This window comes from Xiphophorus couchianus, chromosome 13, assembly GCF_001444195.1.
Source record: "Xiphophorus couchianus chromosome 13, X_couchianus-1.0, whole genome shotgun sequence".
NCBI classification, from domain to species: Eukaryota; Metazoa; Chordata; class Actinopteri; order Cyprinodontiformes; family Poeciliidae; genus Xiphophorus; species Xiphophorus couchianus.
This window is the reverse complement of record NC_040240.1, coordinates 4,361,035-4,382,840: the sequence shown is the minus strand read 5'-3', so window position 1 is coordinate 4,382,840 and position 21,806 is coordinate 4,361,035. Positions and strand designations below refer to the sequence as shown.

General features: G+C 40.8%; 3 protein-coding genes across 6 annotated transcripts in view; 2 read left to right on the top strand and 1 right to left on the bottom strand.

The window, feature by feature from the left end:
* Positions 1 to 1,203: 1,203 nt before the first annotated feature.
* srfbp1 (serum response factor binding protein 1) lies at positions 1,204 to 5,113 on the bottom strand. 2 transcript variants are annotated; one of them, XM_028036449.1, is made up of 3 exons: positions 4,803 to 5,113; positions 3,305 to 3,721; positions 1,204 to 3,010 (listed from the first exon to the last, which is right to left on the bottom strand). In XM_028036449.1, exons 2-3 carry the CDS (start codon positions 3,719 to 3,721, stop codon positions 1,784 to 1,786), a joined length of 1,644 nt encoding a protein of 547 aa, XP_027892250.1. In that variant the 5' UTR covers positions 4,803 to 5,113; the 3' UTR covers positions 1,204 to 1,783. The 2 variants fall into 2 exon arrangements, with proteins under 2 accessions (XP_027892250.1, XP_027892251.1); XM_028036450.1 differs by having other exon boundaries at positions 3,305 to 3,684.
* Positions 5,109 to 16,031, top strand: maco1a (macoilin 1a). Its single transcript, XM_028036448.1, has 11 exons — positions 5,109 to 5,188; positions 7,148 to 7,289; positions 8,016 to 8,142; positions 8,244 to 8,367; positions 8,486 to 8,664; positions 10,733 to 11,258; positions 11,385 to 11,543; positions 12,817 to 12,999; positions 13,079 to 13,199; positions 13,324 to 13,498; positions 13,925 to 16,031. Exons 1-11 carry the CDS (start codon positions 5,109 to 5,111, stop codon positions 14,125 to 14,127), a joined length of 2,019 nt encoding a protein of 672 aa, XP_027892249.1. The 3' UTR covers positions 14,128 to 16,031.
* A 1,337-nt stretch (positions 16,032 to 17,368) lies between these two features.
* Positions 17,369 to 21,806, top strand: part of ldlrap1a (low density lipoprotein receptor adaptor protein 1a) — a 150,782-nt gene continuing 146,344 nt past the window's right edge. For all 3 annotated transcript variants that reach the window (XR_003597905.1, XM_028036308.1, XM_028036310.1), the window contains exon 1: positions 17,369 to 17,553. Coding sequence is in view for 2 of the 3 variants with exons in the window: in XM_028036308.1 (XP_027892109.1) it covers positions 17,469 to 17,553 (85 nt within the window). In the remaining variant the exon portion in view is untranslated. The remainder of the gene's footprint in view (positions 17,554 to 21,806) is intronic.

Below are 21,806 nucleotides of genomic sequence, written 5' to 3'. Positions count from 1 at the left end.
TACCGTTCATGTGTTTCGTTTACAATTAGAAGTTGAGATACTCCTGTTTATAGTTGGGAGAAATGAACAGAAATGTCAGAATTGTCTAAATAACCCCAGCAGCATCAAAATCCAAATGGCTGCCTTACATCACTGTGCACCTCAGATCATTTATATCTCATTAAATATGTCTTACACAGTCCTCTTTTACTAAATATGGTGCTACAAATTTTTAAAGTTGTGCTAAGAAAAATACATTGTTATTAAGGCTAATTACTATTAGGAAATACTAATACCGGTCACTGTGGAGGTTGATCCTATTTGTGTCTTAATTTGGAACCTGAATAATTAAAATGGTTTTGATGTCATTCCAAGATCCAAGATCCAAGATCCTTTGAGGTTATAAATAACTTATAGTGAAATTAGCAAAACTTACACCACACTACTAAAACCAGTAATGAAGAGACTGTGCTACAGACTACAGTATTAGGAGTTTCCTTTCTATTTTCCTACTTATCGTTTTTGATGGCGATGAAATCGTATATGCTGAATTATATCATTTGGATTTCAAAGCAATCAAAGTAATTCAAATCAATCACAAGTTTTTGGGGGTTCAGCACAACTCAGGTTTGTTCACAGATTCTTCAACGTACTGAGAAAACTCTATTGTCACAGTTAGTATTTGAAATATGTTTCTAAAACAAGATATTGCTAAAAAAAAGCTGGGAGGCCTCTATTAACCGGGAGGTTGTTCAAATGCAGACTGAATGTAGACAACAGGCTGCTGTCAATAACACGTTTACCTTTGTCCAAAGTGTGGAGAATGATTTAGTCAGTCAGTGTCTACAATTAGTAACCCATTAATTGTGGTGTGACACAAAAATGGGCTCTTCAAAATGGGGAAAAAATAGAAATTGTAATCAGCAAAAATTTTTTGCTCTTCATGAGTAACACATACTTACATAGATAATTATCTCTATTACAATAAATCTTTTTTTTTTTTAAATCATGGTTATCAGTGAGTCATGTTTTCTTCAAACTATCTTTTTAAACAATATATATTTAGTCTCATATTCAAAACAATTATTTCAACTTTTTAGAGTAACCCAGTTTAATGGTGTGCTATTACTTCTGCCAGCAGGTGGCGCATCTGAGTAAGAGTTAAAAAGAAAGAGTCAGTAGACATTTCTGCGAATCTCGTAGTTCACAATGAGAAGACAAAGGTTCAAATGATCGAATATTTTATTGAATTAATACAATTCAGTGTAACTTTAAATAAATTCAAAGACACCGCTTAGAATATTTGAAGAAACACAGAGCTGTAAGGGTAAAAAAAACCCTCCAAAATTTGCCATTGATTTAAACTTGCCTAATAACAGGGGCTATTAGGTATTAGCCTGATATTACGCATAAACAAGAAATGGTTAGTCGAGTGAAAGGTTTTCCACAGTGTATATAAACACGTCACAATATGAGTTTTATGGAAATGTAAACAGGGAAATAGGTGACCATGTTCACAAATGTGAAAAACCAAGTTTAATAGAAATTTTCCTTGAAACACACAGTAGTTGTTTTTTTTTAAGTACTAAACCGTCATATTCTGACGTCTCAAGCATCTTAAGATTTAAGTTTTATCACTAAAGACAAAGACGTTCACAACGGCCTCAACACACCGTCTTGAATCTACACTTGAACAAATGACAAACGTCTAAGCAATAGACTTCATATCTAGGAGGAACAGAAGATGACCGCAACCAAAATACATTCCTGAAGGCTAAATTTATTCAGTTCTAAAACTATTCCTTCAGTCATCATCATCATCAAATTTAATCTTCTTCCCTTGGAATGCCAGGATTTGTCCCTGCTGCTCCTTCCTCTTCTTGCTGGCCTCCCATGATGGATGGAGCGCCGGCTGTGGCGGCTGATGGGAGAGGAAGCCTCCCCCCCTGTTGTCCTTCTGCTTTCGGACGTCTTCGCCTCTTCCTCTCCCGGCAGACCCAGATTCTTTTCTGTTCGACTCGGGGCGTTTGCCGAACTTGGTCCCAGAATTTGAAGTTCTGTTCTCCTGCTTTCTGAACTTTGATTTGCCAGAGCCTCCATCATTTAGACCTCCGATGGTTTTGGAGTTCCCCGGAGCTCCAGGTTTACCCGTCCCTTTCCCTTTGTTGCCACCCCGTCTGCCCTTACCTCCGGCCAGCGACGAGCAGAACACAGACTGAACTGTCATGGGTTTGGGCTTCAACCTGGACTGCAGCTCGTTCAGTTCACTCTGGAGTTTGTCGGATTTCGGGTCGCCCGGATCTTTTTTCCCTTCCCGTTCTTTATCCACCTCCACTTCGCCGCTCGTCTCTTTTTTCTTCTTCTTCTTGAATTTGCTAACTTTCCCTATGAAGAAGTCGTCTTCATCGCTCTCCTCTGACGCGGAGGACTGCTTGTAGAAACGCTCCTCCGTGCTGTCGTCGAAGTACTCTTTCTCTTCGCCGTCCGACGACTCTACGTCGCTCTCTTCTTCATCTGCGCTTTCGAGAGCTACTTCAGGAACAGAATGAAGACGGGAATTCTTCTCCTCGTGTTTACTTTGAGGCTTAGGCTTCATGCTGCTTTTAACTACAGTAGCTTTAGCACTGGTAGACTCTGGCTTCTCTTGCTTGTGAACATCAGGGGTAGCAGGTGATTGTACAACTGATGTCTTAGCACTTTTAAGGACATCTGCTCCTTTCTTAATGTCTTCCACTTGTTGGTTCAAAGGATTGTCTTTGTCTTCATCCTCCTTTTTCCTGTCTTGTCTTGTGTCTGGTGAAAGCTGGGTGGCTTTTTCTGGTCGCCTCTGGCCTTTCGGGTGCTCCCCCTGTTCTCTGGCCTGGTTGCGCTCCTCTCTGAAGTCTTTGACGGCGGCTCTGATGCTCTCGATCTTCTTCCTGAACTGAGGGTGGCTGGCGATGCGTGCTACGGCTCTGTCTAACATGGTCGACTTGGGGTTTTTGCAAACACGCTCAAAGTTGAGGTTCTTTCGCAAGGCCGTCTTGGTCACCTGTAGTTGTCGGAAAAAAAGAAATTAAAACGCCTCTGGTTAGAGCTGCAAAATGAATGATTTGCTTAGGAAAACATATTGACACCTCATTGTTTGTTTTGCTATAGAAATACATTTTGCTTGGATTTTACTAGGACAAGTGTAAAAGCTGCTCTCGCTAGAGGGGACTAACATGCTGGAAGAAAGCTGGAAACAGCAAAGGACTAACAATGAGGCTAAATGCTAACCCCTGACTGTGGAATCAAGCGAACACAGAACGTTTCAGGTTTCAGAGAAAGAGCGGGACGGCCGTACCCCGTCTGGAGGGAGCTTCTTCATGCTGTGGACCTCCTCCAGCAGCCTCGCAGCTCTCCTCTGATTCCTCTCCATTTCTGCCTCCTTTCCCTTCTTCTTCTTCAAGGCGACAATCTGACGAGTGAGCTTCCTGATGAGCAGAGCCTTCACCCTCTTCACCTCCTTCCTCATCTTCACCACCTCGTTGTTTAGATTCAGGACATCGGAGGGCTTCTTTTCCTCCGCAGCAGAAGACGGTTCTGCTTCCTTTTCACCTCCTGCTTCCTCTTCATCCTTCTCCTCCTCCTCCTCATTATTATTATTATTATCATCTGAGCTTGTGGCTCCTTCCTCTTCGTCGTCCTCCTTGTCTTCTTCTTCCATCTCGTCCTGTACTTGCTCTTCAACAGATGGGAACGTTTTCTCGGTGTTAATCATCTGTCGAAACACAGAGCTAACTGCTTTTTAACAGCTTAAAAACAAACAATTGAAAAAACAAATTTTAGCATGGGAATCCTTTTGACATTTAGATAAATTAATAAAGGCAAAATTATACAAAATTTTACAGCAGGGAAAATTTAGACTTGACCTTTTTATGCTGATGAAAGACAATTGCAGGTAAATTACCTGCCATTTATTGTAAACACTGAAAAAGATAGATCATTCACCAGTAACGTGCTTACTAAAGCTTTACAATTTCTAAACATTTGAGCCAGTTTTTTGGGATGTTTAAGTGCCTGTTTGTTATATATTTTGTTATATATTTTAGGACAAGTAGTGAAGCATCTCTCCGAGAACTTCAGCTTTGAAGATCTTTGAAACTATTTTCATTTCAAGCCAACATACACAGCCTTGATACCGTTTGATTCTTCTGTTTTTATGCCCCGTTAATTTAAATAGTTTTGTTTTTAAATGCAGCTTTTAAGAATTTTAATATTTTAATTGCCCAGCTGCATGAGCACGTAGCTTCCTTTCAAAAGTAAAATTTAGTCAAATAAAAGGTACAGTCAAATTTTGGATTACAAATAAGCATGTAAAATATTACACATTTTTGCATAATTTCCTGATTTTCATTTTTAGATCAGCAGGTGGCACTGCTGAGCTTTCAAATACTCGAGAAGTAAACTTTTTTTTTTTTTGCAACTGGGTAAAAACTTTACAGCTTTTAATAAAAAGCTTCATCTGGCTGCCATATTTGACACAGTGAGCTTCACTGCCGTTTCAATCACCCAGAAACTTAAAAGTTGAAAAAGCCACAAATGTACTTTAGCTCGCTTACACCTACGGCTTCTCTTCTTAAGCTAAAGTAATATAATATGTCTGAAACAGGAAACGTTGAGGTTTGGAGGAAAAGGGGCTAAGCGAAATACCCCAAAAAAACCAAAACAAACGTGGTTAAGAAAACATGTGAGAAGAAATACTGCGCATACTGGCGTCTACTTGGGACTTTTTCTAAGCGTCTTTACGGTGAATAAACCAAACCCACACGGAAACTAACGTACGATCTCATGTGACTTACCGTTCAGAAATGAAAGTTTTGCACAAACAGATAAAAATTCAAGGGAAACACTTCGACTAGCAGGGAGCAGCCATGTTTCCTACGTCTTCGACGTCGCCGCCGCGACACGTCAGGACGCGAGCAACGCAGCGTGTCGTGAAAGGGGGAGGGCCTTCGGCGGACTGTTTTTATTTATTTCTTTGTTTCATGAGCATAAAACAGCTACAATGGTGGGTAATTGGAACAAGTGGGGATATTAGGATGAGCGGGTGACGTTTCCAGTTCCAGTTACCAGAGCGATATCAACAGAGAATCAACAGGGGGAGGATGAAGCGGCGCAATGCGGACTGCAGCAAACTCCGACGGCCGTTAAAACGGAACCGAATCACCGAGGGTATATATAGCAGGTACCAAAAAAAAGGGGGCTGGAGGGACCTTATTGTATAACAATGGCGTCGCTCTGTATGTGTCAGGACGCGACTGACCGCCTCTGGCTCGTTCGTATTTCAGCCTTTCAGCTGCAATATGAACTGAATGGACGTGCTCGTGTATTTTTCACAGTATCAGGCCCGGGTTAACGGTTTTATAAGCTGGCATGTAGACACGGTGTAAGCCTTTAAAAAACAAAAAAAAAGATTTCTGATCAAATTTGAATTGGTGCTTGAGTAACTCCACGAGCGCCATTAATAATAAATTACACCCCGAGGAAATGTTTCCGGTTAAAATGGGAAAATGCTCTGGAACTTTGTGAGGAAAGCTGTAATGACGGAGGCGCTCGTTTTGAAATCACATGTGCTTTGTCTGGCAGAGGGGGGCGGCTCAATTTAAACGTATGAATGAAACAATGTCTTATTTACAGCCGATTTAATTTAACTTGTTGCAACTCAAACAGCCGGCCGGCCCCTTTTGGTTGATTGGTAGCAATCCACACGAAATGGAAAGCAGCTGTGCTGGCCAGCATGTCCAGACATAACCCACACTCATCATATGGGAGAGCTTAAACCATGCAGTGGCTTTCAGTCCGCTTCTCCAGGGCCCATCCTGTGTTTTGTCTGCGTTCAAATTGAGAAATAACTTTAAATTTGCTTTGGGGGTGTAGAATTTTTCAACACAGATCCGTAGTAAAATGTATAGATGTGATTTTCAGGCGATTATCATCCAACCATCTTCAGTGTTTGCTGGTGCTCCTGGAACTATTGCACATTTAGTCGTGTCACAAACAGAAACGTTGGTATGTTTTATTGGATGCAATTGAATATACATTCAAATGTGGCATTCAAATCCTTTTAAGAATAAACCTGGAAATTGTGACATGCCTGTGTATTAAACCCCTTTGAAATAGAAGCCAGTGCCTTCAGAAGTCATTGGCTTCTATAATTATAGTAAATAATTATACTATAATTATAGTAAATAATTATAGTATAGTTATTAACATACTATAGTAACTAATTTAAAAATAAATAAAATTAACTGTCATTTAAATAGGTATTTATTTGAGCAGACAAAAGGTAAAAACAGAATAAATACGACAAATTGACCTGCCAATTTTACACCAATTGCTCCAAAAGAGCAGGTTAAATAACAATTAACTCTGTTATTTATACATTATTAACAACAATTGCAATTTTGTGACTTTGACCTACACATACTATTCAACATACTTTAAAATCTGTTGTTTCTTAAGCCGATTTATATGTGTACTCTGTTTGAGCCCATCATTTAATTCATTCTATATATTTACCCAACACACTGGTTTGAAAGCCACTTCTTGGTTGTTCTTTTCATTTTCTTTTGTTCTTAAATGATAATTTCCCTCTCTCTGTCGCAAAACATTGTTGGATATTGCGTACCAAATAGTCATAAAAACGCCTATTGTCCTTCACATTCCTCTCAGGGGACACCACAAACGTGTTGCCTTACTTGCAAAATGCTATATACCACAGAAAACTTAACAGCGCACCTCACCATGAATACATCTTCCCCACTGTGAAACACGGTGGTGGAAGAATCATGCTGTCAGTGAGCTGGATTTTTTTAATTTTATTGCTTTTAAACACAGACAAGAAAAGTTTAGATCTGTAGTCCCTGAGCAGGTGAGTTAATAAAGCTGTCTAATATCATTTTAAAAAAATCCATTGAAAGTCTACAAATACCCTAATTGCAATCACTGTACAAGGTGATAAAATTACAACAATAAAAATGGTAAGTAGTTGGTGTTGGTCTACTGACTAAAGTCAAGCTAAAATACATTTGTATTAGCTAGTGTGGAAAAGTTCAAGCGGAACAAATAATCGTTACTAGGCTCTGTGTCCGTAAGACGCCTGGTTTTCTTACCTCCCCTTTAACTCGTTGCCTCGTTTCCGCAGCACGTTCCTGTACCTGAAGTTCCTGGTGGTGTGGGTGTTGGTTCTGCTGGCTGACTTTGTGCTGGAGTTCAGGTTCGAGTACCTGTGGCCTTTCTGGCTTTTCATCCGAAGCGTCTACGACTCCTTCAGATATCAGGGTCTGGTAAGAGCCTGTCTGTGTTCCCTCTGTGCATAGAGTTCCTACGGGAGGTATGGAATATGGTCAAGTATTGTGCAGGTCAGAATATTTGTGGAAGAACATGGGAATTAGTAGCTGCCTTTCCATTGACCGTAAAATTGCATAAACCAGAATTGCGAAAATAAATTTAATGGAAACACGGCAATTTATTTAACAATTTTCAATTAAAAGCCTTTTGCGCTAAGATGAGGTGGTTTTTCAGCTGTATCGAAATTGGTGTATTTCACAAAACTACAATGGAAACACTTTTTTCACATCACAAGTCGAGATCAACAACCAGCCGTTACTACTGGCAGAAAAGATGAAGAAGATGACGAAAAGTGGAAGGAGGAAGACTGCGTGGCGTGCTTTTTAATAACTTATCACGTGAACAAACATATTCACAGGTAATTTTAATTTAGTGGAAATGACTGCAAAATTGTTTCAACATTAAAAAATTGCTAATCAACATTAGCGGAATATCAACAAGGTTTGCTTGTAATGGAAACGCAGCTAGTGTTCCATCTATCCATCCATCCCTTGGTTTTTGTAGGTATTTAAAACTTTGCCAACGTAGAAATACCTCCAGTAAAGTCTTAGTCATGTGTGGTATCAATTTAAGATTAGGAGCTCAGGTAAAAGTATGGAATTTGGACTTGGAAAATGTAGTAGCATCTAATTTTCTGTTTTTGTCCCCCCCCCTCCATTTAGGCATTCTCTGTTTTCTTCGTCTGCGTGGCGTTTACATCGGACATCATATGCCTCCTCTTCATCCCCGTCCAGTGGTTGTTTTTTGCAGCCAGCACCTATGTATGGGTCCAGTATGTGTGGCACACAGGTTAGCCAAAAAATGTCTCAGTCGGTTTCACGTTTTCTCGTGTTCCTCATCTGTGATGTGGCTGCCAAGTGGCTGCTTTAACGTCGCTCTCTTTCACCCAGAGAGAGGAGTCTGTCTACCCACCGTTTCGCTCTGGATTCTGTTTGTGTACATCGAAGCTGCCATTCGGTTCAAAGATCTGAAGAATTTTCACGTAGATCTCTGTCGACCCTTCGCCGCCCACTGGTAAGCATCATTCAGTCAAAGCAGTTTCCTTAAGCACACATTGCCGTGTAAAAGTGTTCCCTTCCCTTGCTTTGGTGTGTGTGGAACCAAAAGGCCGTCTCGTAATTATTCCTCCTAGTATCGGCTATCCAGTGGTGACCCTGGGCTTCGGCTTCAAAAGCTACGTTAGCTATAAGATGCGCCTGAGGAAACAGAAGGAGGTGCAGAAGGAAAACGAGTTCTACATGCAGCTCCTACAGCAGGCTCTACCGCCGGAGCAACAGATGCTGCAGAGGCAGGAGCGAGAAGCAGAAGAAGGTTAGTCTTACACTGGCTTGCAGGAATCAAAACAACAGGTTTTTCTGCAACGGAATGATCTACTAAAGAACAAATTAATGTTCATAAAAGTGTCCAATTAAACCTCCTCACCATGTTCAAGAATTACAGAGAGGTAAAACTGTTTTTAAGCATTACTATTTCACCCGTTTCACTGTTTTTCACGGAGGATTCTCTTAAGATTTACAATGTCTTCATTCTCTTTGGTGACCATCATTTTTGCTTAATGTGGATTGAAATTAATCAAGAGAACCACACTGAGCCCCACTGGTCCTTTGTCCAGTGTAAATGCTCCCATGAAAGACGATGACGTGTTCCAGACGGTGGAGTCTGGTAGTCTTCCAGGTTGCCTTTTACGCAAACCGCGCCACTGTAAACGGTTTTGAATGGTCTGACGTGACACTTGGTGCCTCACTCCTTCCTTAAATATGCAAGGAACTGAATGGCATTCATCATTCAGTTTGGCAGGACACTGCACCCAACGGACGTCCACTTATATCTTATATGCCTTTCTGTGACTTTTCCCGTCTCTCTATATCTGTTGGTCCAGTGGCCACTTCTGTCTGACAACGTCCTGTTTAAAGCCTCGCAATGTCGTGGTTCTAGTGGTCAGCTGTTGGGCATCGTATTGATCTCATAATGTGAATGGAGTGCTGAGGAGGACTGCATCATTCTTTTTCCGCGAGGAAATGTTCAAATATGAATCTTAACGCCTGTTGTGAAATTTGCAGTTAAGCTCCTTGCTAGAGAAGAGCAAGTTGTAAAAACAAAAAGTACCAAAACACTCAACAACTGGACATGTACCTTAAAAAATTTAGAGAAGGTTACATTAAGTTCACCTGTATCAGAGAGCGGTTTAACCCGATGAAATACACTGGTCACACCTGTGTTTGTGTACCCTTCGAGTTTTCCAGACTAGACCTTCTAGTGTTTATTGGGCCTGTGTTGACTGGCTGGAAAATAGAAAATTCATCGTCTCAACCTCCTTGTAGGTATCTCATTTTGCCTCGTGTGTGTTTCTGGCGTCACAAACTATTTTTGTTCCTAAGCTATGACGCTACGTAAGAATGCCAGACTCTTCCTGTTGTCGCCTGCTATGCCCAGCTGGTGACCCAAAAACCCAAGAGATCCTTTGCACAATGGCAGAATAAGGCATTAGCTTATTGAAACACAAAACGTGGCACATTAAAACACTGCATCAGGGTGTCCGTATCCTTTAAAACGCTTAGATTCGTTTCGGCCTATCTAAAACTAAGGCCTTTAACAAGTCTTGATCACAAGACTTGTGTCTTGATCACAAGTCTTGATCACAAGACTTGATCACAAGACTTGTTGACTTGATCACAAGTCTTAAATTTTGTCTTAACATGACTATTCTGTGTGTTTAGTTTTTTTTGTCTCTGGACTTTTTTGTCAGGCAAAGGTTTGAGTACCACTCAGACATCTTCATTGTGTTCTGTAACTTGACATGATTGTGGCTACAGCTAACATACGCTTGCCATCTAGCTTTTTTTTTTTGCATCTATCATGGGAAAGGGCAAATTTATCACCAGCTGGCTGGATGACATTTTTACATTTCTGTGGAGATATAGGTCTTGAATTTTATTTATAAAGGTCTTAAAAAGTCTTCATTATTTGAATTGGAGAAACCAGCAGAAAGCCCGACCTTTTTAATTTTCAGTAATCTTACTTTCTAATAATTTTTCACATTGCTGTGTGAATTAAGATCAGAAAGACAATGACTAACATTGTTATTAAAAAAATAATTATGTAGTGTTAAGTTTGACAGATTTCAAATTTTCCTGTTCATTTGGCTATTTAATGACTAAACTTTAAGTTGATTTTTGTTATCCAATACTTTCTTCCCTTTAACAGAAATGCTAACCAAAGAAAGCAAGGACTTTTCCGTTAATATCTGCTTGTATCAACCAATCAAGGTCATGATTTAGCTGTTTGTGGCCAAATATGTTTCAAGTTGTCCGCCAGTTAAATCTCCTTAGTAATGTTTATGTCTAGCCTGTTAACTCACCATGTGCTCGTTCTCACCCAGCTGCCTTATCCAAGGGGATCTCCGAGGTAGAACCCACAGTCATCACCCAAAACGGAGCGCCGCCCGGGAAGAAAAGCTCCTCGGTCACATTACCGGAGCTGGAGTACCGCGAGAAAGGGAAGGACAGTACGGCGAAAGAGCGAGAGGGCAAAAAACAGAACACGGTGGGAATCAATAACAACAGTATTATACACGCACTGGACTCCAAACTGCAGGAGGCAGAATTTATTGAGAACTACGTCGGGACAAAGAGACTGAACAACGACCTGGCGGGGGAGAACGCGCTCGCCGACGGGAGCGCGCACATGTCGGCAAAAGAGGAAACGGGGGGGACGGGGAAGAACTACAAAAACGCCGGCACCAACTCTTCCCCGCGAAACCACAGCTCCACGAACGGCAGCCTTCCGTCGGGCTCCTCGACCGGCAAGAATGAGAAGAAGCAGAAGGGGTCGGGGAAAGGCCAGAGGGACCCGGTGGAGAACTGCATCCCTAATAACCAGCTGGGGAAGCCGGACACTCTAATCCGGTAAGACTCGCTCTCACCATGCTAAAACGAATTCAGACTCTCGTATTCTCCACTTAAATAACCAAATCAGTGGCGGGGTTTGGGGGATGAAAACCTGTCTGTTAATGAAGTTCTATGTTCTCCCAGGCTGGAGCAGGACGTGAAGCGCCTGAAGGCAGACCTGCAGGCCAACCGGCAGCTGGAGTCGGAGCTGCGCAGCCAGCTCTCCTCGCTGAGCAGCCAGGACCGCAGCCTCCGCTCCGAACTGGGCCAGCTGCGACAGGACAACGAGCTGCTGCAGAACAAGTGAGGAGGAAGAACCTTACCCACAAAAGTTGGGGTTTGTGTTGTAGTTCCATCAGATTGTTAATCTGATGTGTAAATTTTACAGTTTACGCCACAAGTTGCAATATCTTCTACGGCACAGGTGTCAAAGTCCAGTCCTCAAGGGACACTGTCCTGCAGTTTTTAGATGTGCCACAGGTACAAAATACTGGAATGAAATGGCTTAATTAACCTCCTCCTTGTGTAGATCAGTTCTCCAGAGCCTTAATGACCTAAGCATTCTATTCAGGTGTGGTGCAGCAGAAGCACATCTAAAAGTTGCAGGACAGCAGCCCTTGAGGACTGGAGTTTGACACCCCTGTTCTACGGGGATTTTATGTTGTTGGACAAACAGAAAGCAGTGCAGAGTTGTGAAGTGACTGGAAAATGAATGGGGGGGGGGGTTCAGATACAAACACAGCAAGAATTCAAAACAGAAAACTAGAGATGGGCATTTATCATATTCAGGGTTTCCCTCCTTTTAAGCCTGGCGGGCCAGCAGGCTTTACTTGTGCCCTCACCAGGCTTAGCATTGTTAATTTATCTTAATTTTTTTTATTATTGCCTTTTTTAATGACTTTATAGTTAGTATTTAGGTATTAATCTTCCAGTCTTCCAAAAATGCATAACTATAAAGTATTTTCAAATTTCCTGTCAACTTTTTAAAAAATTTAACTCAAAAAAATGGCGCCCGGCGGGGTGACCGCCCTAGCACCAGGCTTAGCACGTTTTCTGGAGGAAACCCTGGTCTCATTTATTGGGATACATTTTTTAGAAGACTTTAGATTTATTGTTGTCTCAATAAATTTCAATTAATAATGTCTAAAATCTCCCAAATTGGACACAAATCACACTTATGTGACTGGTGTGCTAAAGAAGTACATGTACATAAATGGTAAACATGCAAGAGCAGTTTGTGTGTTTGTGTGTCATGCAGTCACAGCCATACTGTTACCTAAAAATAAGTAATAAATAGTTCTTATTGTCACTTTCACCATTATCACAGCAGTACAACAAAGTATTGCGATAAAACGTGAAGTCCATATCGCCCAAATGTAAAAAAGGGAACAAAACTGACCTTTTTGACTTCATTTGTGCAATTTTATTACTTATTTTTTTTATTTTTGTTGCATGGCCCCAGGTCTCCATAATTGTAATTTGACAAAATCTGAAAAATCTCAGGAAGTATGAAGCACTACAAGGCACTGTGAGTTAGAAACGATGCGCAGGCTGACGATACCTCCCTGCCCTCTAGGCTCCAAAGTGCCGTCCAGGCCAAGCAGAAGGACAAGCAGACCATATCCCAGCTGGAGAAGAGGCTGAAGGCTGAGCAGGAGGCCCGAGCTGCGGCTGAGAAACAGCTGGCCGAGGAGAGGAAGAGGAAGAAGATGGAGGAGGCCACTGCGGCCAGAGCGGTAGCTTTAGCCGCCGCTATCAGGTGCCTCTTTTTGTTTCTTTTGGTCACAAAACAGCTGTTTCAGACCTTTAAAATAACATTGTCCTCATCTGTCCACCAGGGTGGAGTCGACCGATTCTCTCCGAGGACGTATCAGAGAGCTGGAGACGGAATGCAAGAAGCTCAGCATGGACATGAAGCTCAAGGAGGAGCAGATTAGGGATCTGGAGGGGAAGTGTCAGGTGAGACTGTTTACTGTAAAAATACGTCGATATCCAGCATCAGACGCTTTTGTTTTGTAAATCAGAACTGTAAGATGTGCACAGTGAACGTCACCTTCACGCCCCATTTCTTGTCGCACTCCAGGAGCTGCGCAAGTACAAGGAGAACGAGAAGGACACGGAGGTGCTGATGTCTGCGCTGTCCGCCATGCAGGAGAAGACCCAGCATCTGGAGAACAGCCTCAGCGCCGAGACCCGCATCAAACTGGACCTGTTCTCCGCTCTGGGAGATGCCAAGAGGCAGCTGGAGATAGCACAAGGTATCCCAACAAATAAATGAAGAAAATATGTACTTTTAGTCATGAACAAATGAGCACAACTGAACAAGTTTATAAGATTAAATAACCTAAGTTCCAACTAGGGCTGAAACGATTAATCATGATTAGTTGATTAATTTAAATAATCGTCAGCTAATTTAGCAATCGATTAATCGTTAGCTGGAGGCCTCTTGCTGAAAGAACAGATCAGAATAGGAGCAGTAATTAAGATAAAACTTAAGGATACCCAGTGGCGCACTCTGCTGGACGGCAGCCAAACTACAACACAGAAAGAAGACGTAAGCGGATGATATTAGTCAATCGATTGGAACTCATTTTAATCTCGTAAACCTTTAATCCCTTTTATGATGACTTTGTTTTGCATAGAAAAACAGCTGTGAACAACTTTATCCGTTTCCTGCTACACAGGCCAGATCCACCAGAGGGAGCAGGAGATCATGGAGCTGAAGCAGAAGATAGCAGAGGTCATGGCAGTGATGCCCAGCCTGTCCTACTCGTCGGACGGCAGCAACCTGAGCCCAGTCACCCCGCACTACTCCTCCAAGTTCATGGACAATAGTCCCTCCTCCCTGGACCCCAACGCCTCGGTCTACCAGCCAATGAAAAAGTGACTCTCTTCTTTTTCTTTCTTTTTCGTCAGACAGAACGTTTCCCTTTTTCCTCGTTTTACCGTCTCTGCTGGTTTTGGTTCTTTTAAAGTTTACCAGCCTTTACCAGCGCCCCTGCCCCCCGAAACCCTCTTGACAAGATTTTGCACTTAGCACACGCAGACACACAAAGTCCCTCCATTTTCTTCTAAAGAGTTTTCTCTACTTTGTTCAAAGGAGGGTTCGGTTTTATTACGAGAACTCTTATTTCACAAGGGTTGCATACAATTTGTTGGCCAAATGTCTACAGGTGAGCCATCACACATTGCTTCATGTCAGTACCCCTTTCCAGCGTGACCACTTTTCTTCACAACCAGGTATCTGATCAAAATCAAACTCCTTTTGGGTTTCAAACGATGGCTTAAAAGAGACGGAAGGCATGGTTTTTAGTTCTGTTCCTCCGAGGCTCTCCTGTAAAGTGAAGTAAAGTAAAAGACCCGCTAGAAGTACATGAATGTAAAACAGTTCATGTTTGGATATATCTGCGTTTAACTTAAATCCGTGATTGTTTCGTGATGTTTCGGTTCAGTTCGACAATGTGCGTATATCTGAAACCGTGCTATTGAATTCTGTCGTTCTCGAGATACGGTATTGTCTCCTTTATACTGGAATATTGGCTTCTCCAGGATAATCAGCAAGTGGAAGAATTAGACGTAGGAAGCGTCGCCCCTTCGGAAGACAACTGCTCGATTAGGCCTAGGCACTGCCAAAAACGTTGACGTTAAGCTTCCCTCGCCACGAACACCGTTCCCTCTTACTTCTGGACCAAATTAGGACACATTAGGCCATGTCGCTCACCAGATTCAATGATGTCGAGGTAACTGCTCGGTTACCATAATTTGCAGACGTATCAGTGCCTTGCGGAAACCACTTGCTTAGCAATCCTGGGATATTAGCATCTCACTTTGAAGTCACACTTCTCTCTCTCTCTCTCTCTTTCTGCCTCCAACATGTCTAGATTTTATTTGAGTGCTTAAAAAAGAGCATTTTCAAGAAGTCAGTATTCAAAGGAAGAAAAAAAAAACGTATGATCATTGCAGCTAGATGACAGCAGTTTAGCAGACTTAAAGGGAAAAAAAAACACTGGACGTGGGCTTAATATGCCAAACGCCAACCCAAACTGATTGTCTCTTATCATGCCCTCAAGCCGGCATCTTGTTTACAACAATGTACATTGAACTTACTGGGGAATGTTTTTTTTTTTGTTCCTTTTGCTTATTTAATTTCCGTTCTTAAGTGCCAAGTGTTGATGTTCGGTTCCCATCCGTACTTTGATTGATGTAGCTAGCATAATGTTGGCAGCAGCGTGCTGTTCTTTTTTTTATGTCATTAGAACATATTTGGATGGTGTTGTGTTTACATGGTTCTGGGCTGATCACAGCAGCAGGTGGTCAGTTGGACACATTGTGTTAATTCACATTTTATTTATTTACTTTTTTAGATTTTTTTTTTAAAATGACATTTCCCATCATACACTGTTTTATTTTCTGTATTTTTTAATGATTTTTTTTTTTTTTTTTTAGACCAGGAAGAATTCTGTGAATATTTTTGTGTAAAAGGGAAAAAGGTTACCCCTGAACCATTTTGAACCACCCTGTGTTGTCACGTCACCTATGTTAAAAGGAAAAAAAAATAAGAAAAATAGTATCATTTGTGGATCGCTCTTGCATTGTAACTTAAGTTCTCGAGTTGCTTTTACAAGTTTGTGTAGAAGGAAGTGAAAAGGTATATTAAAAAAAAGTGCTTTGTTTTATCTTTTTATTGTTCTGCCATGTTTTATTTTATTCACTCAAAGTAATGGTGGCTGTGTCACGGTTCACTTTGAGCCTCACCATTAAAGAAAGTCTTGCTGGTGGCGTTGCAAGATGCGGAGTCTTGTTTGCCCTTTTGTGTTGAACTTCTAATACTGACCACTAGAGGGTGACACTGAGTTTTACATCGAGCGTTAACACTGAGTTTTACTAGACAGTTAAATAACTAGTTAGGAAAGAATTAGAAAATGTGACTTAAATATTATCAATATTGTCTTTTAGCATTATCATATTTTCTGATATCAACATCTACTCGGGTCTAGACCACTTTTATGAGAAGGGGGGTGGGGGGTAAAATAGTCATAATGGATTGCAACAGACACCCAACTTTAAAATTCATTCAATTAGTTGCTCATTTGATGTATTATTTGAAATTACATGTCTTTAAATTTTTAGGAATTTAGTTAAGTAGTATATGATAAGTAATTGTTTATTTAATGAACAGCAGCACTTTTATACCTCCATTCAAACATATGTGCTTCTTGAGTTCTCAATGGTTACTGGCAAAGACAAGCATGTAGCCTGCAAAAAAAAAAGATTCATTGTCTTAAATGTTTTGGGATATGGGAAAATTTTTGTTTTTCATAATCCAAACTTATTCAGGAAGTCTGGAAACAAACTGGTGATAATCTTGTTTGCCAGTCTGAGCACTATTCAAAAGTCAAATGAAACGACAAACATGGCTCAATATATAATAGAACATTTTCGCCTTTGAAATACAAACTGTCCAGATCTTAACCTCACCCAGGATCTCTGATTTCTCAAACTAAATTGCAGAAGTAATGAAGAGGATGCAGCAATGTAAATATTGACCCGTTGTATAAAAGTGATGCGTTTGCTAAAAAAAAAAAAAAAAAAAAGTGAACTCAGTAAATGTTTTTAACTTCTATCCATAACTAAAATAGGTCAATACTATATATATATATATATATATATATAGCCCTTAGAATAGCGGCAAAAAATTTTGTTTTGAGTTTCTTAGTAACTAAGCTTTAATTATTTTTTCATTTATTATTCTTAAATGTCGCCTCCCAAAACCACATTCCTAGCTTACGCGTATTTTTGGAAAAAAGAAAAAAAAAATTAGAAAAACTTCTGTTATCAAACTGCAACGCGGCCTTCAGGTGTTGTTCGGACATATCTATTTCGCTGCCTGTATTAACCTGAGTGTCAGCGTGTTCTACTTAACCATCTTATCTTTTGAGTTTTAAAATACTATTAATATGTTATTTTACGCTTCTCTGCAACTCTACTCGGACCATGAAATATGAAAAACGTCGACAGTTATTTGAAACTATCATTTTAATTCAGAATTAAAAATTTTTAGAACTGTCCCGAGAGTAATATAAGCGTTGTCTCCGATTGCATTCGAAAGCACCACCAGTACATCTCTCCCTCTCCCCCCGCCCCTCAGCTCCAGTCAGGGCAACAACGTTTCCCCTGGAATCCTCGCGGCAAAAACTTCACCGACTCTCTGCACTTCAGAGCACCGACATGGATGCGCTCAGGTCGGCTGGGAGAGCCATTATCCGGAGCCCGAGCAAGGCGAAGCAGTCGTGGACCTCTGGCAGACACAGAAGTAAGACAGACTGCCGTAAAAGTAGTAGAAACGGAGACGGAATGCTAAAATAGTTCAGTATTTACCATGGCAACTTCAACGTTTACTTACTGGCGCACTTTATTTACGCTCTGAGGTCAAAAACAGTCAGTTTAGTATTTATACCGTTCTTGTAACGTAACGTCAGTCAATGACAAAGTAATACGTTTTTTTTTTTTAAAGTAACGTCATTTAAGTAGACTATTGTGAGGTTCAAGATAAACATGGCATTTCTATTTTAAGCGACTTCGCTGCGAAAGTATTTTTGTTGTTTTTTGTTTTTGTGATAAACCAATCGGAAGTGGAAGGGAAAGGATACACGGTTTGAATCAAATAATCGAATAAATCTCCCTTTTCTCTGTGGTAGCCATAAATTGCCTGACTAGCTCATAGAGTCCACCTGTGTGTGATTTTAATCCCAGTATAAACCAGCTGTCCAGCTGTTCTATACAGTCTCCATGAGGAACCCACCAAAGACGTTTCGCCTCGTTTTAAGAGCAAAATAGACCTTCTTCCCCCCCCAACATGCAAAATAACATTTCACATCACCATGGCGATAAATGGCAGTGACTGCATCGTGTTTTGGGAATACTTTTGTTCAGCACAGACAGAGAAACCTTCCATCACTTTCCCTTCATTTCACAGTTTTGTGTTCACCTGTCATATAAAATGGCAATTAGAAAAACTTTTAGTTCGTATTTGGCATGCAAAACAAATTAGTTTAGAATCGTTTTGTTTTTGTTTTTCCAGTGATGGGATTTTAGGATTTTCACACCAAAGGTTTCTCAAGGCTTTTGTGATGTGGCCAGGATACAATGACTCTTTATTGCCTTGTTGATTTCCTCACAGCTGTGGCATTTGGGGAATTGTTGATATTCTGATTCCTTAGAACGACCTTATTCTTTCCACCTCAGTACCAGCAGAAGGTCAGAGGTCAGGGTCGTAGCTCCATTTACAGTGCCTATAAACAGTATTCATCAGCCTCCTGGGATGTTTTATGCTTTTTATTCCAAATCAATTGTGACAAAAAAAATGTGGCTTTTTTGACAAAAACAACAAATGTTAAAGTGAAAACTGATTTCTACAAAATAATGGCAAGTATATATTGTCATTATTAGTTTGCAACCTATCCAGAAAGGTGCATCTACTAATGCTAATAGACTAAACCTGACTTAAAAGGGGTGAATATTTATGTAATCACTTGTTTTATGTTTTATTTTTGATTTAATTCTCATGACAGTTGTCAGTTTGATATTAAAAGTTTTTGGGTTTTTTGTCAAAGTAAAGTTTTGTTGCTCTTGATTGTAAAAACAATGGCTCAATGTCAGGCTGAGCTGGTTTAAGAACCAGGAAAGCACATTTCTACAAACTATAACAATTAGAGCAGATGGTATAACTATGTAGTATTAGGTCAAGTGACAGTGTCTTAAATGTCTATTTTTTTGTTCAAAGTAAACACAAATATGTTCTTCAGCCTTGCCCAGCAGCACATCAGCTGTTAAATGGAGCGCTCCATTGGGTTATAATTTAACTCTGACCATTTGAAAAGGAGTCAGATTTCTTTGAATGAGCTCTTTTGTTTGCCTTTTTAGCTGTAAATGAACTTCTTACCCCATCAGGCACTGATTACCCATGGAATTAGCAGGTTCATGGAAATGCAGGCGCTGACCTACTTGTAGGAAAAATGGAGTATTGTAGTGTAGACTAACAGGTGTTCCCCTGACAGCGGGGCAGGCATTCCTCACCGGCGCTGATCCGTATCATCCAGCCAAACTTCCAGGTCTTACTGTGACTTGTCTGGATCAGCCTTCCAGTTTTCCAGAGAAAGGCTTCAGCGGCAGCTTGTCCTGCACCTTCTGCTTTGTGGAGACACCTGCCAAACTGAACAAGTTATCTCGACTCTCTCAGTCACAGTTGGCTGTGGTCCTCCATTCAGGAATGATCTGGAATGTTGACTTGAATATTTATAGAAAGCAGACGGAATGCAAAGTCACACATGCCACATAGGTTGTAGAGGATGGTAGATAAGTTCTCCAAATAACTTGGAGGCTTTCTTCCAGTAATCGGATTCACAAACGTCAAAGCTGGCTTTCTGCGCTCTGAGTGCAACAGAGACCTGGTAGCCTTGTCTTTTTTTGTTGTTGTTTTTGATGCATGTCAGATCTTTCCAAAGTCCCTTTCAGATTGTCTGTTTACATGATCTACATGGGTCATTACATTCAACGAATAATATCTCTCTGATCCACCTAGCTCGTAACATTACAAACTGTAAAGGGTTAAAATGTTAATGTGAAATGAGTGTGAAGTAGTGATATAAATCAAATATTTGATTTGATTTACTTTGTCAAAAACCAGTGAAGCCAAATTAGAGGCCTCAACAATCGCCTGGATCAATGCTCAGCTGACAAACAGACCACAGTTTGTAAGACTGAAGGACTGTGTGTCTAACCAGGTGGTGGGCAGCACAGGAGCACCACAGGGGACACAGAGACCATTACTTTGCACTCTGAACACTTCAGACTTCCGACTTCTGTCATCTGTAGAAATTCTCAAATGACTTTGCAGTTGGGTGTTTCTAAGATGGTTAAGAAGCTGAGTACAGAGAGCTGGTGGACCGCTTTGTGGCATGGTGTGGAAACTATCATTTTGAATTTGCACAAAATAAAGGAGATGATTGCAGATTTCAGGAGAAACGGGGTTAGCTCAAACCTTATTTCCAGAAGAAGTGAGTGTGGTTGAGGAATATAAATACCGTGGCATTCATCTGGACAACAGACTGGACAATAGATGCAACAGTGAAGACATCTACATCGAAGGACAGGTCATACTGGTACTTCTTTGAGTCAAGGCACCTAAAAAGGCTCAACAACCTGACAAAGACGGTTGGTTCTGTTCTGAGGATGACTGTGGAACTTTTGGAGATGATGGTGTAAATACAGGGACTTCATAAAAACCTTGGTGAAAACTCAAAGAACTAACACTATGTGCCACTACAAACAATAAGCACTGGAACCCTTTGGTTTTAAAGGGCTGGAACACAAGCTAAACCTTTATTAAGATAACCAGTATGATTAGTAACACATGTGATCACCCTGAGATGCAAGAGGGCTGGGTTACATTCAACCGCTCTTGCGCTTGCCAACTCGTTTAGGTTTTTGTCAGAAATCACACATAGTTGTCCACAAGATGTCAAATATCAGATTTAAAGTGTTTCGTGAAAGTGGCTACAGTTAAGAGAGAAGAGAGATGGCAGCAGGCGACTGGCTTTCCACCAAACCCCTTCAATGCCTTCCCAAAAACAAAGACCAGGAGAAGTCCGAAGTTGTAGGACCCCCATTGGTGGTCTCCTTGGTGATGCAGTGTTTAGCGTAGACACACACAGGAGCCGGAAAGAGTGTGCCCCGTCGATCGGAACTTATTGGATCAGCAACATTGTTGTCATAGTGTTGAACAGAGACCTTCCATCCAGCTGAACACTGGATGTTGTTCTGAATACCTTTCTGTTCACTCCAGATTACACTTGTTAACATCTGCTCAAAGCGTTGGACGCAAACAGCTTGGATTGAACTCCTCTTACATTTAGATGTAAAGTGATAACATTGTGAGAAAATTAAATAAGAGACTTTTGTCTCAGCAACAAGGCAGGGTTCTAATGTTGGAGGCAGAAAGGTTTCTGTCGGTGTCCCTCATCTGCCATTGGCCTAACATTGGAGTGTTTCCTCATGGGGGGGGAAAATATTATCAACTCTTCTTGTTTCAGACGTTCACCTTTTATTATCAAGAATACACACTGTGGAAAAGTTTGAAACCACTTCTAAGTATTTTTTTACTCTGGAGTACCTGGAGCGTACTCCAGGTATTCCTCATCTATCCTCTACACTTTCTGGAGGTCTTTTAGTGTTTTTCCGTGGACCTTTGCCTGCTTTTCTAACATTTTCTGTACCCAATCATGGCCGCATTTGTCATGCTAAAGAAGGTGGAGAACTAAAAAAAAAAAGTGTTTGGCCTGAAAAGATAGGTGAACCATTTATGACATTCATGTCTTAAAGGAACAGACAAAATCGGCAGAAACCTAACACAAGATTACTCATCCATTAACTAATTTGGAAATAGCTTGTTGGTGTTTTAAAATATTTTTTTCATTGGTCAAACTTGGTTAAGTTGCTGTATGAAGACACAACACTGATTTGTCCCTTGAGTTTCGAAGCCTCTTTATGCCTGAATGATTCAAACAA

Excerpts from the sequence above, each read along its gene's own strand:
- maco1a (XM_028036448.1), top strand. The coding sequence starts at position 5,109 with ATGAAGCGGCGCAATGCGGACTGCAGCAAACTCCGACGGCCGTTAAAA. Across the intron at positions 8,665-10,732 it reads GGAGCGAGAAGCAGAAGAAG|CTGCCTTATCCAAGGGGATC; the intron begins GTTAGTCTTACA and ends GTTCTCACCCAG. Across the intron at positions 11,259-11,384 it reads AAGCCGGACACTCTAATCCG|GCTGGAGCAGGACGTGAAGC; the intron begins GTAAGACTCGCT and ends ATGTTCTCCCAG.
- srfbp1 (XM_028036449.1), bottom strand. The coding sequence starts at position 3,721 with ATGATTAACACCGAGAAAACGTTCCCATCTGTTGAAGAGCAAGTACAG. Across the intron at positions 3,011-3,304 it reads AGAAGCTCCCTCCAGACGGG|GTGACCAAGACGGCCTTGCG; the intron begins GTACGGCCGTCC and ends CGACAACTACAG.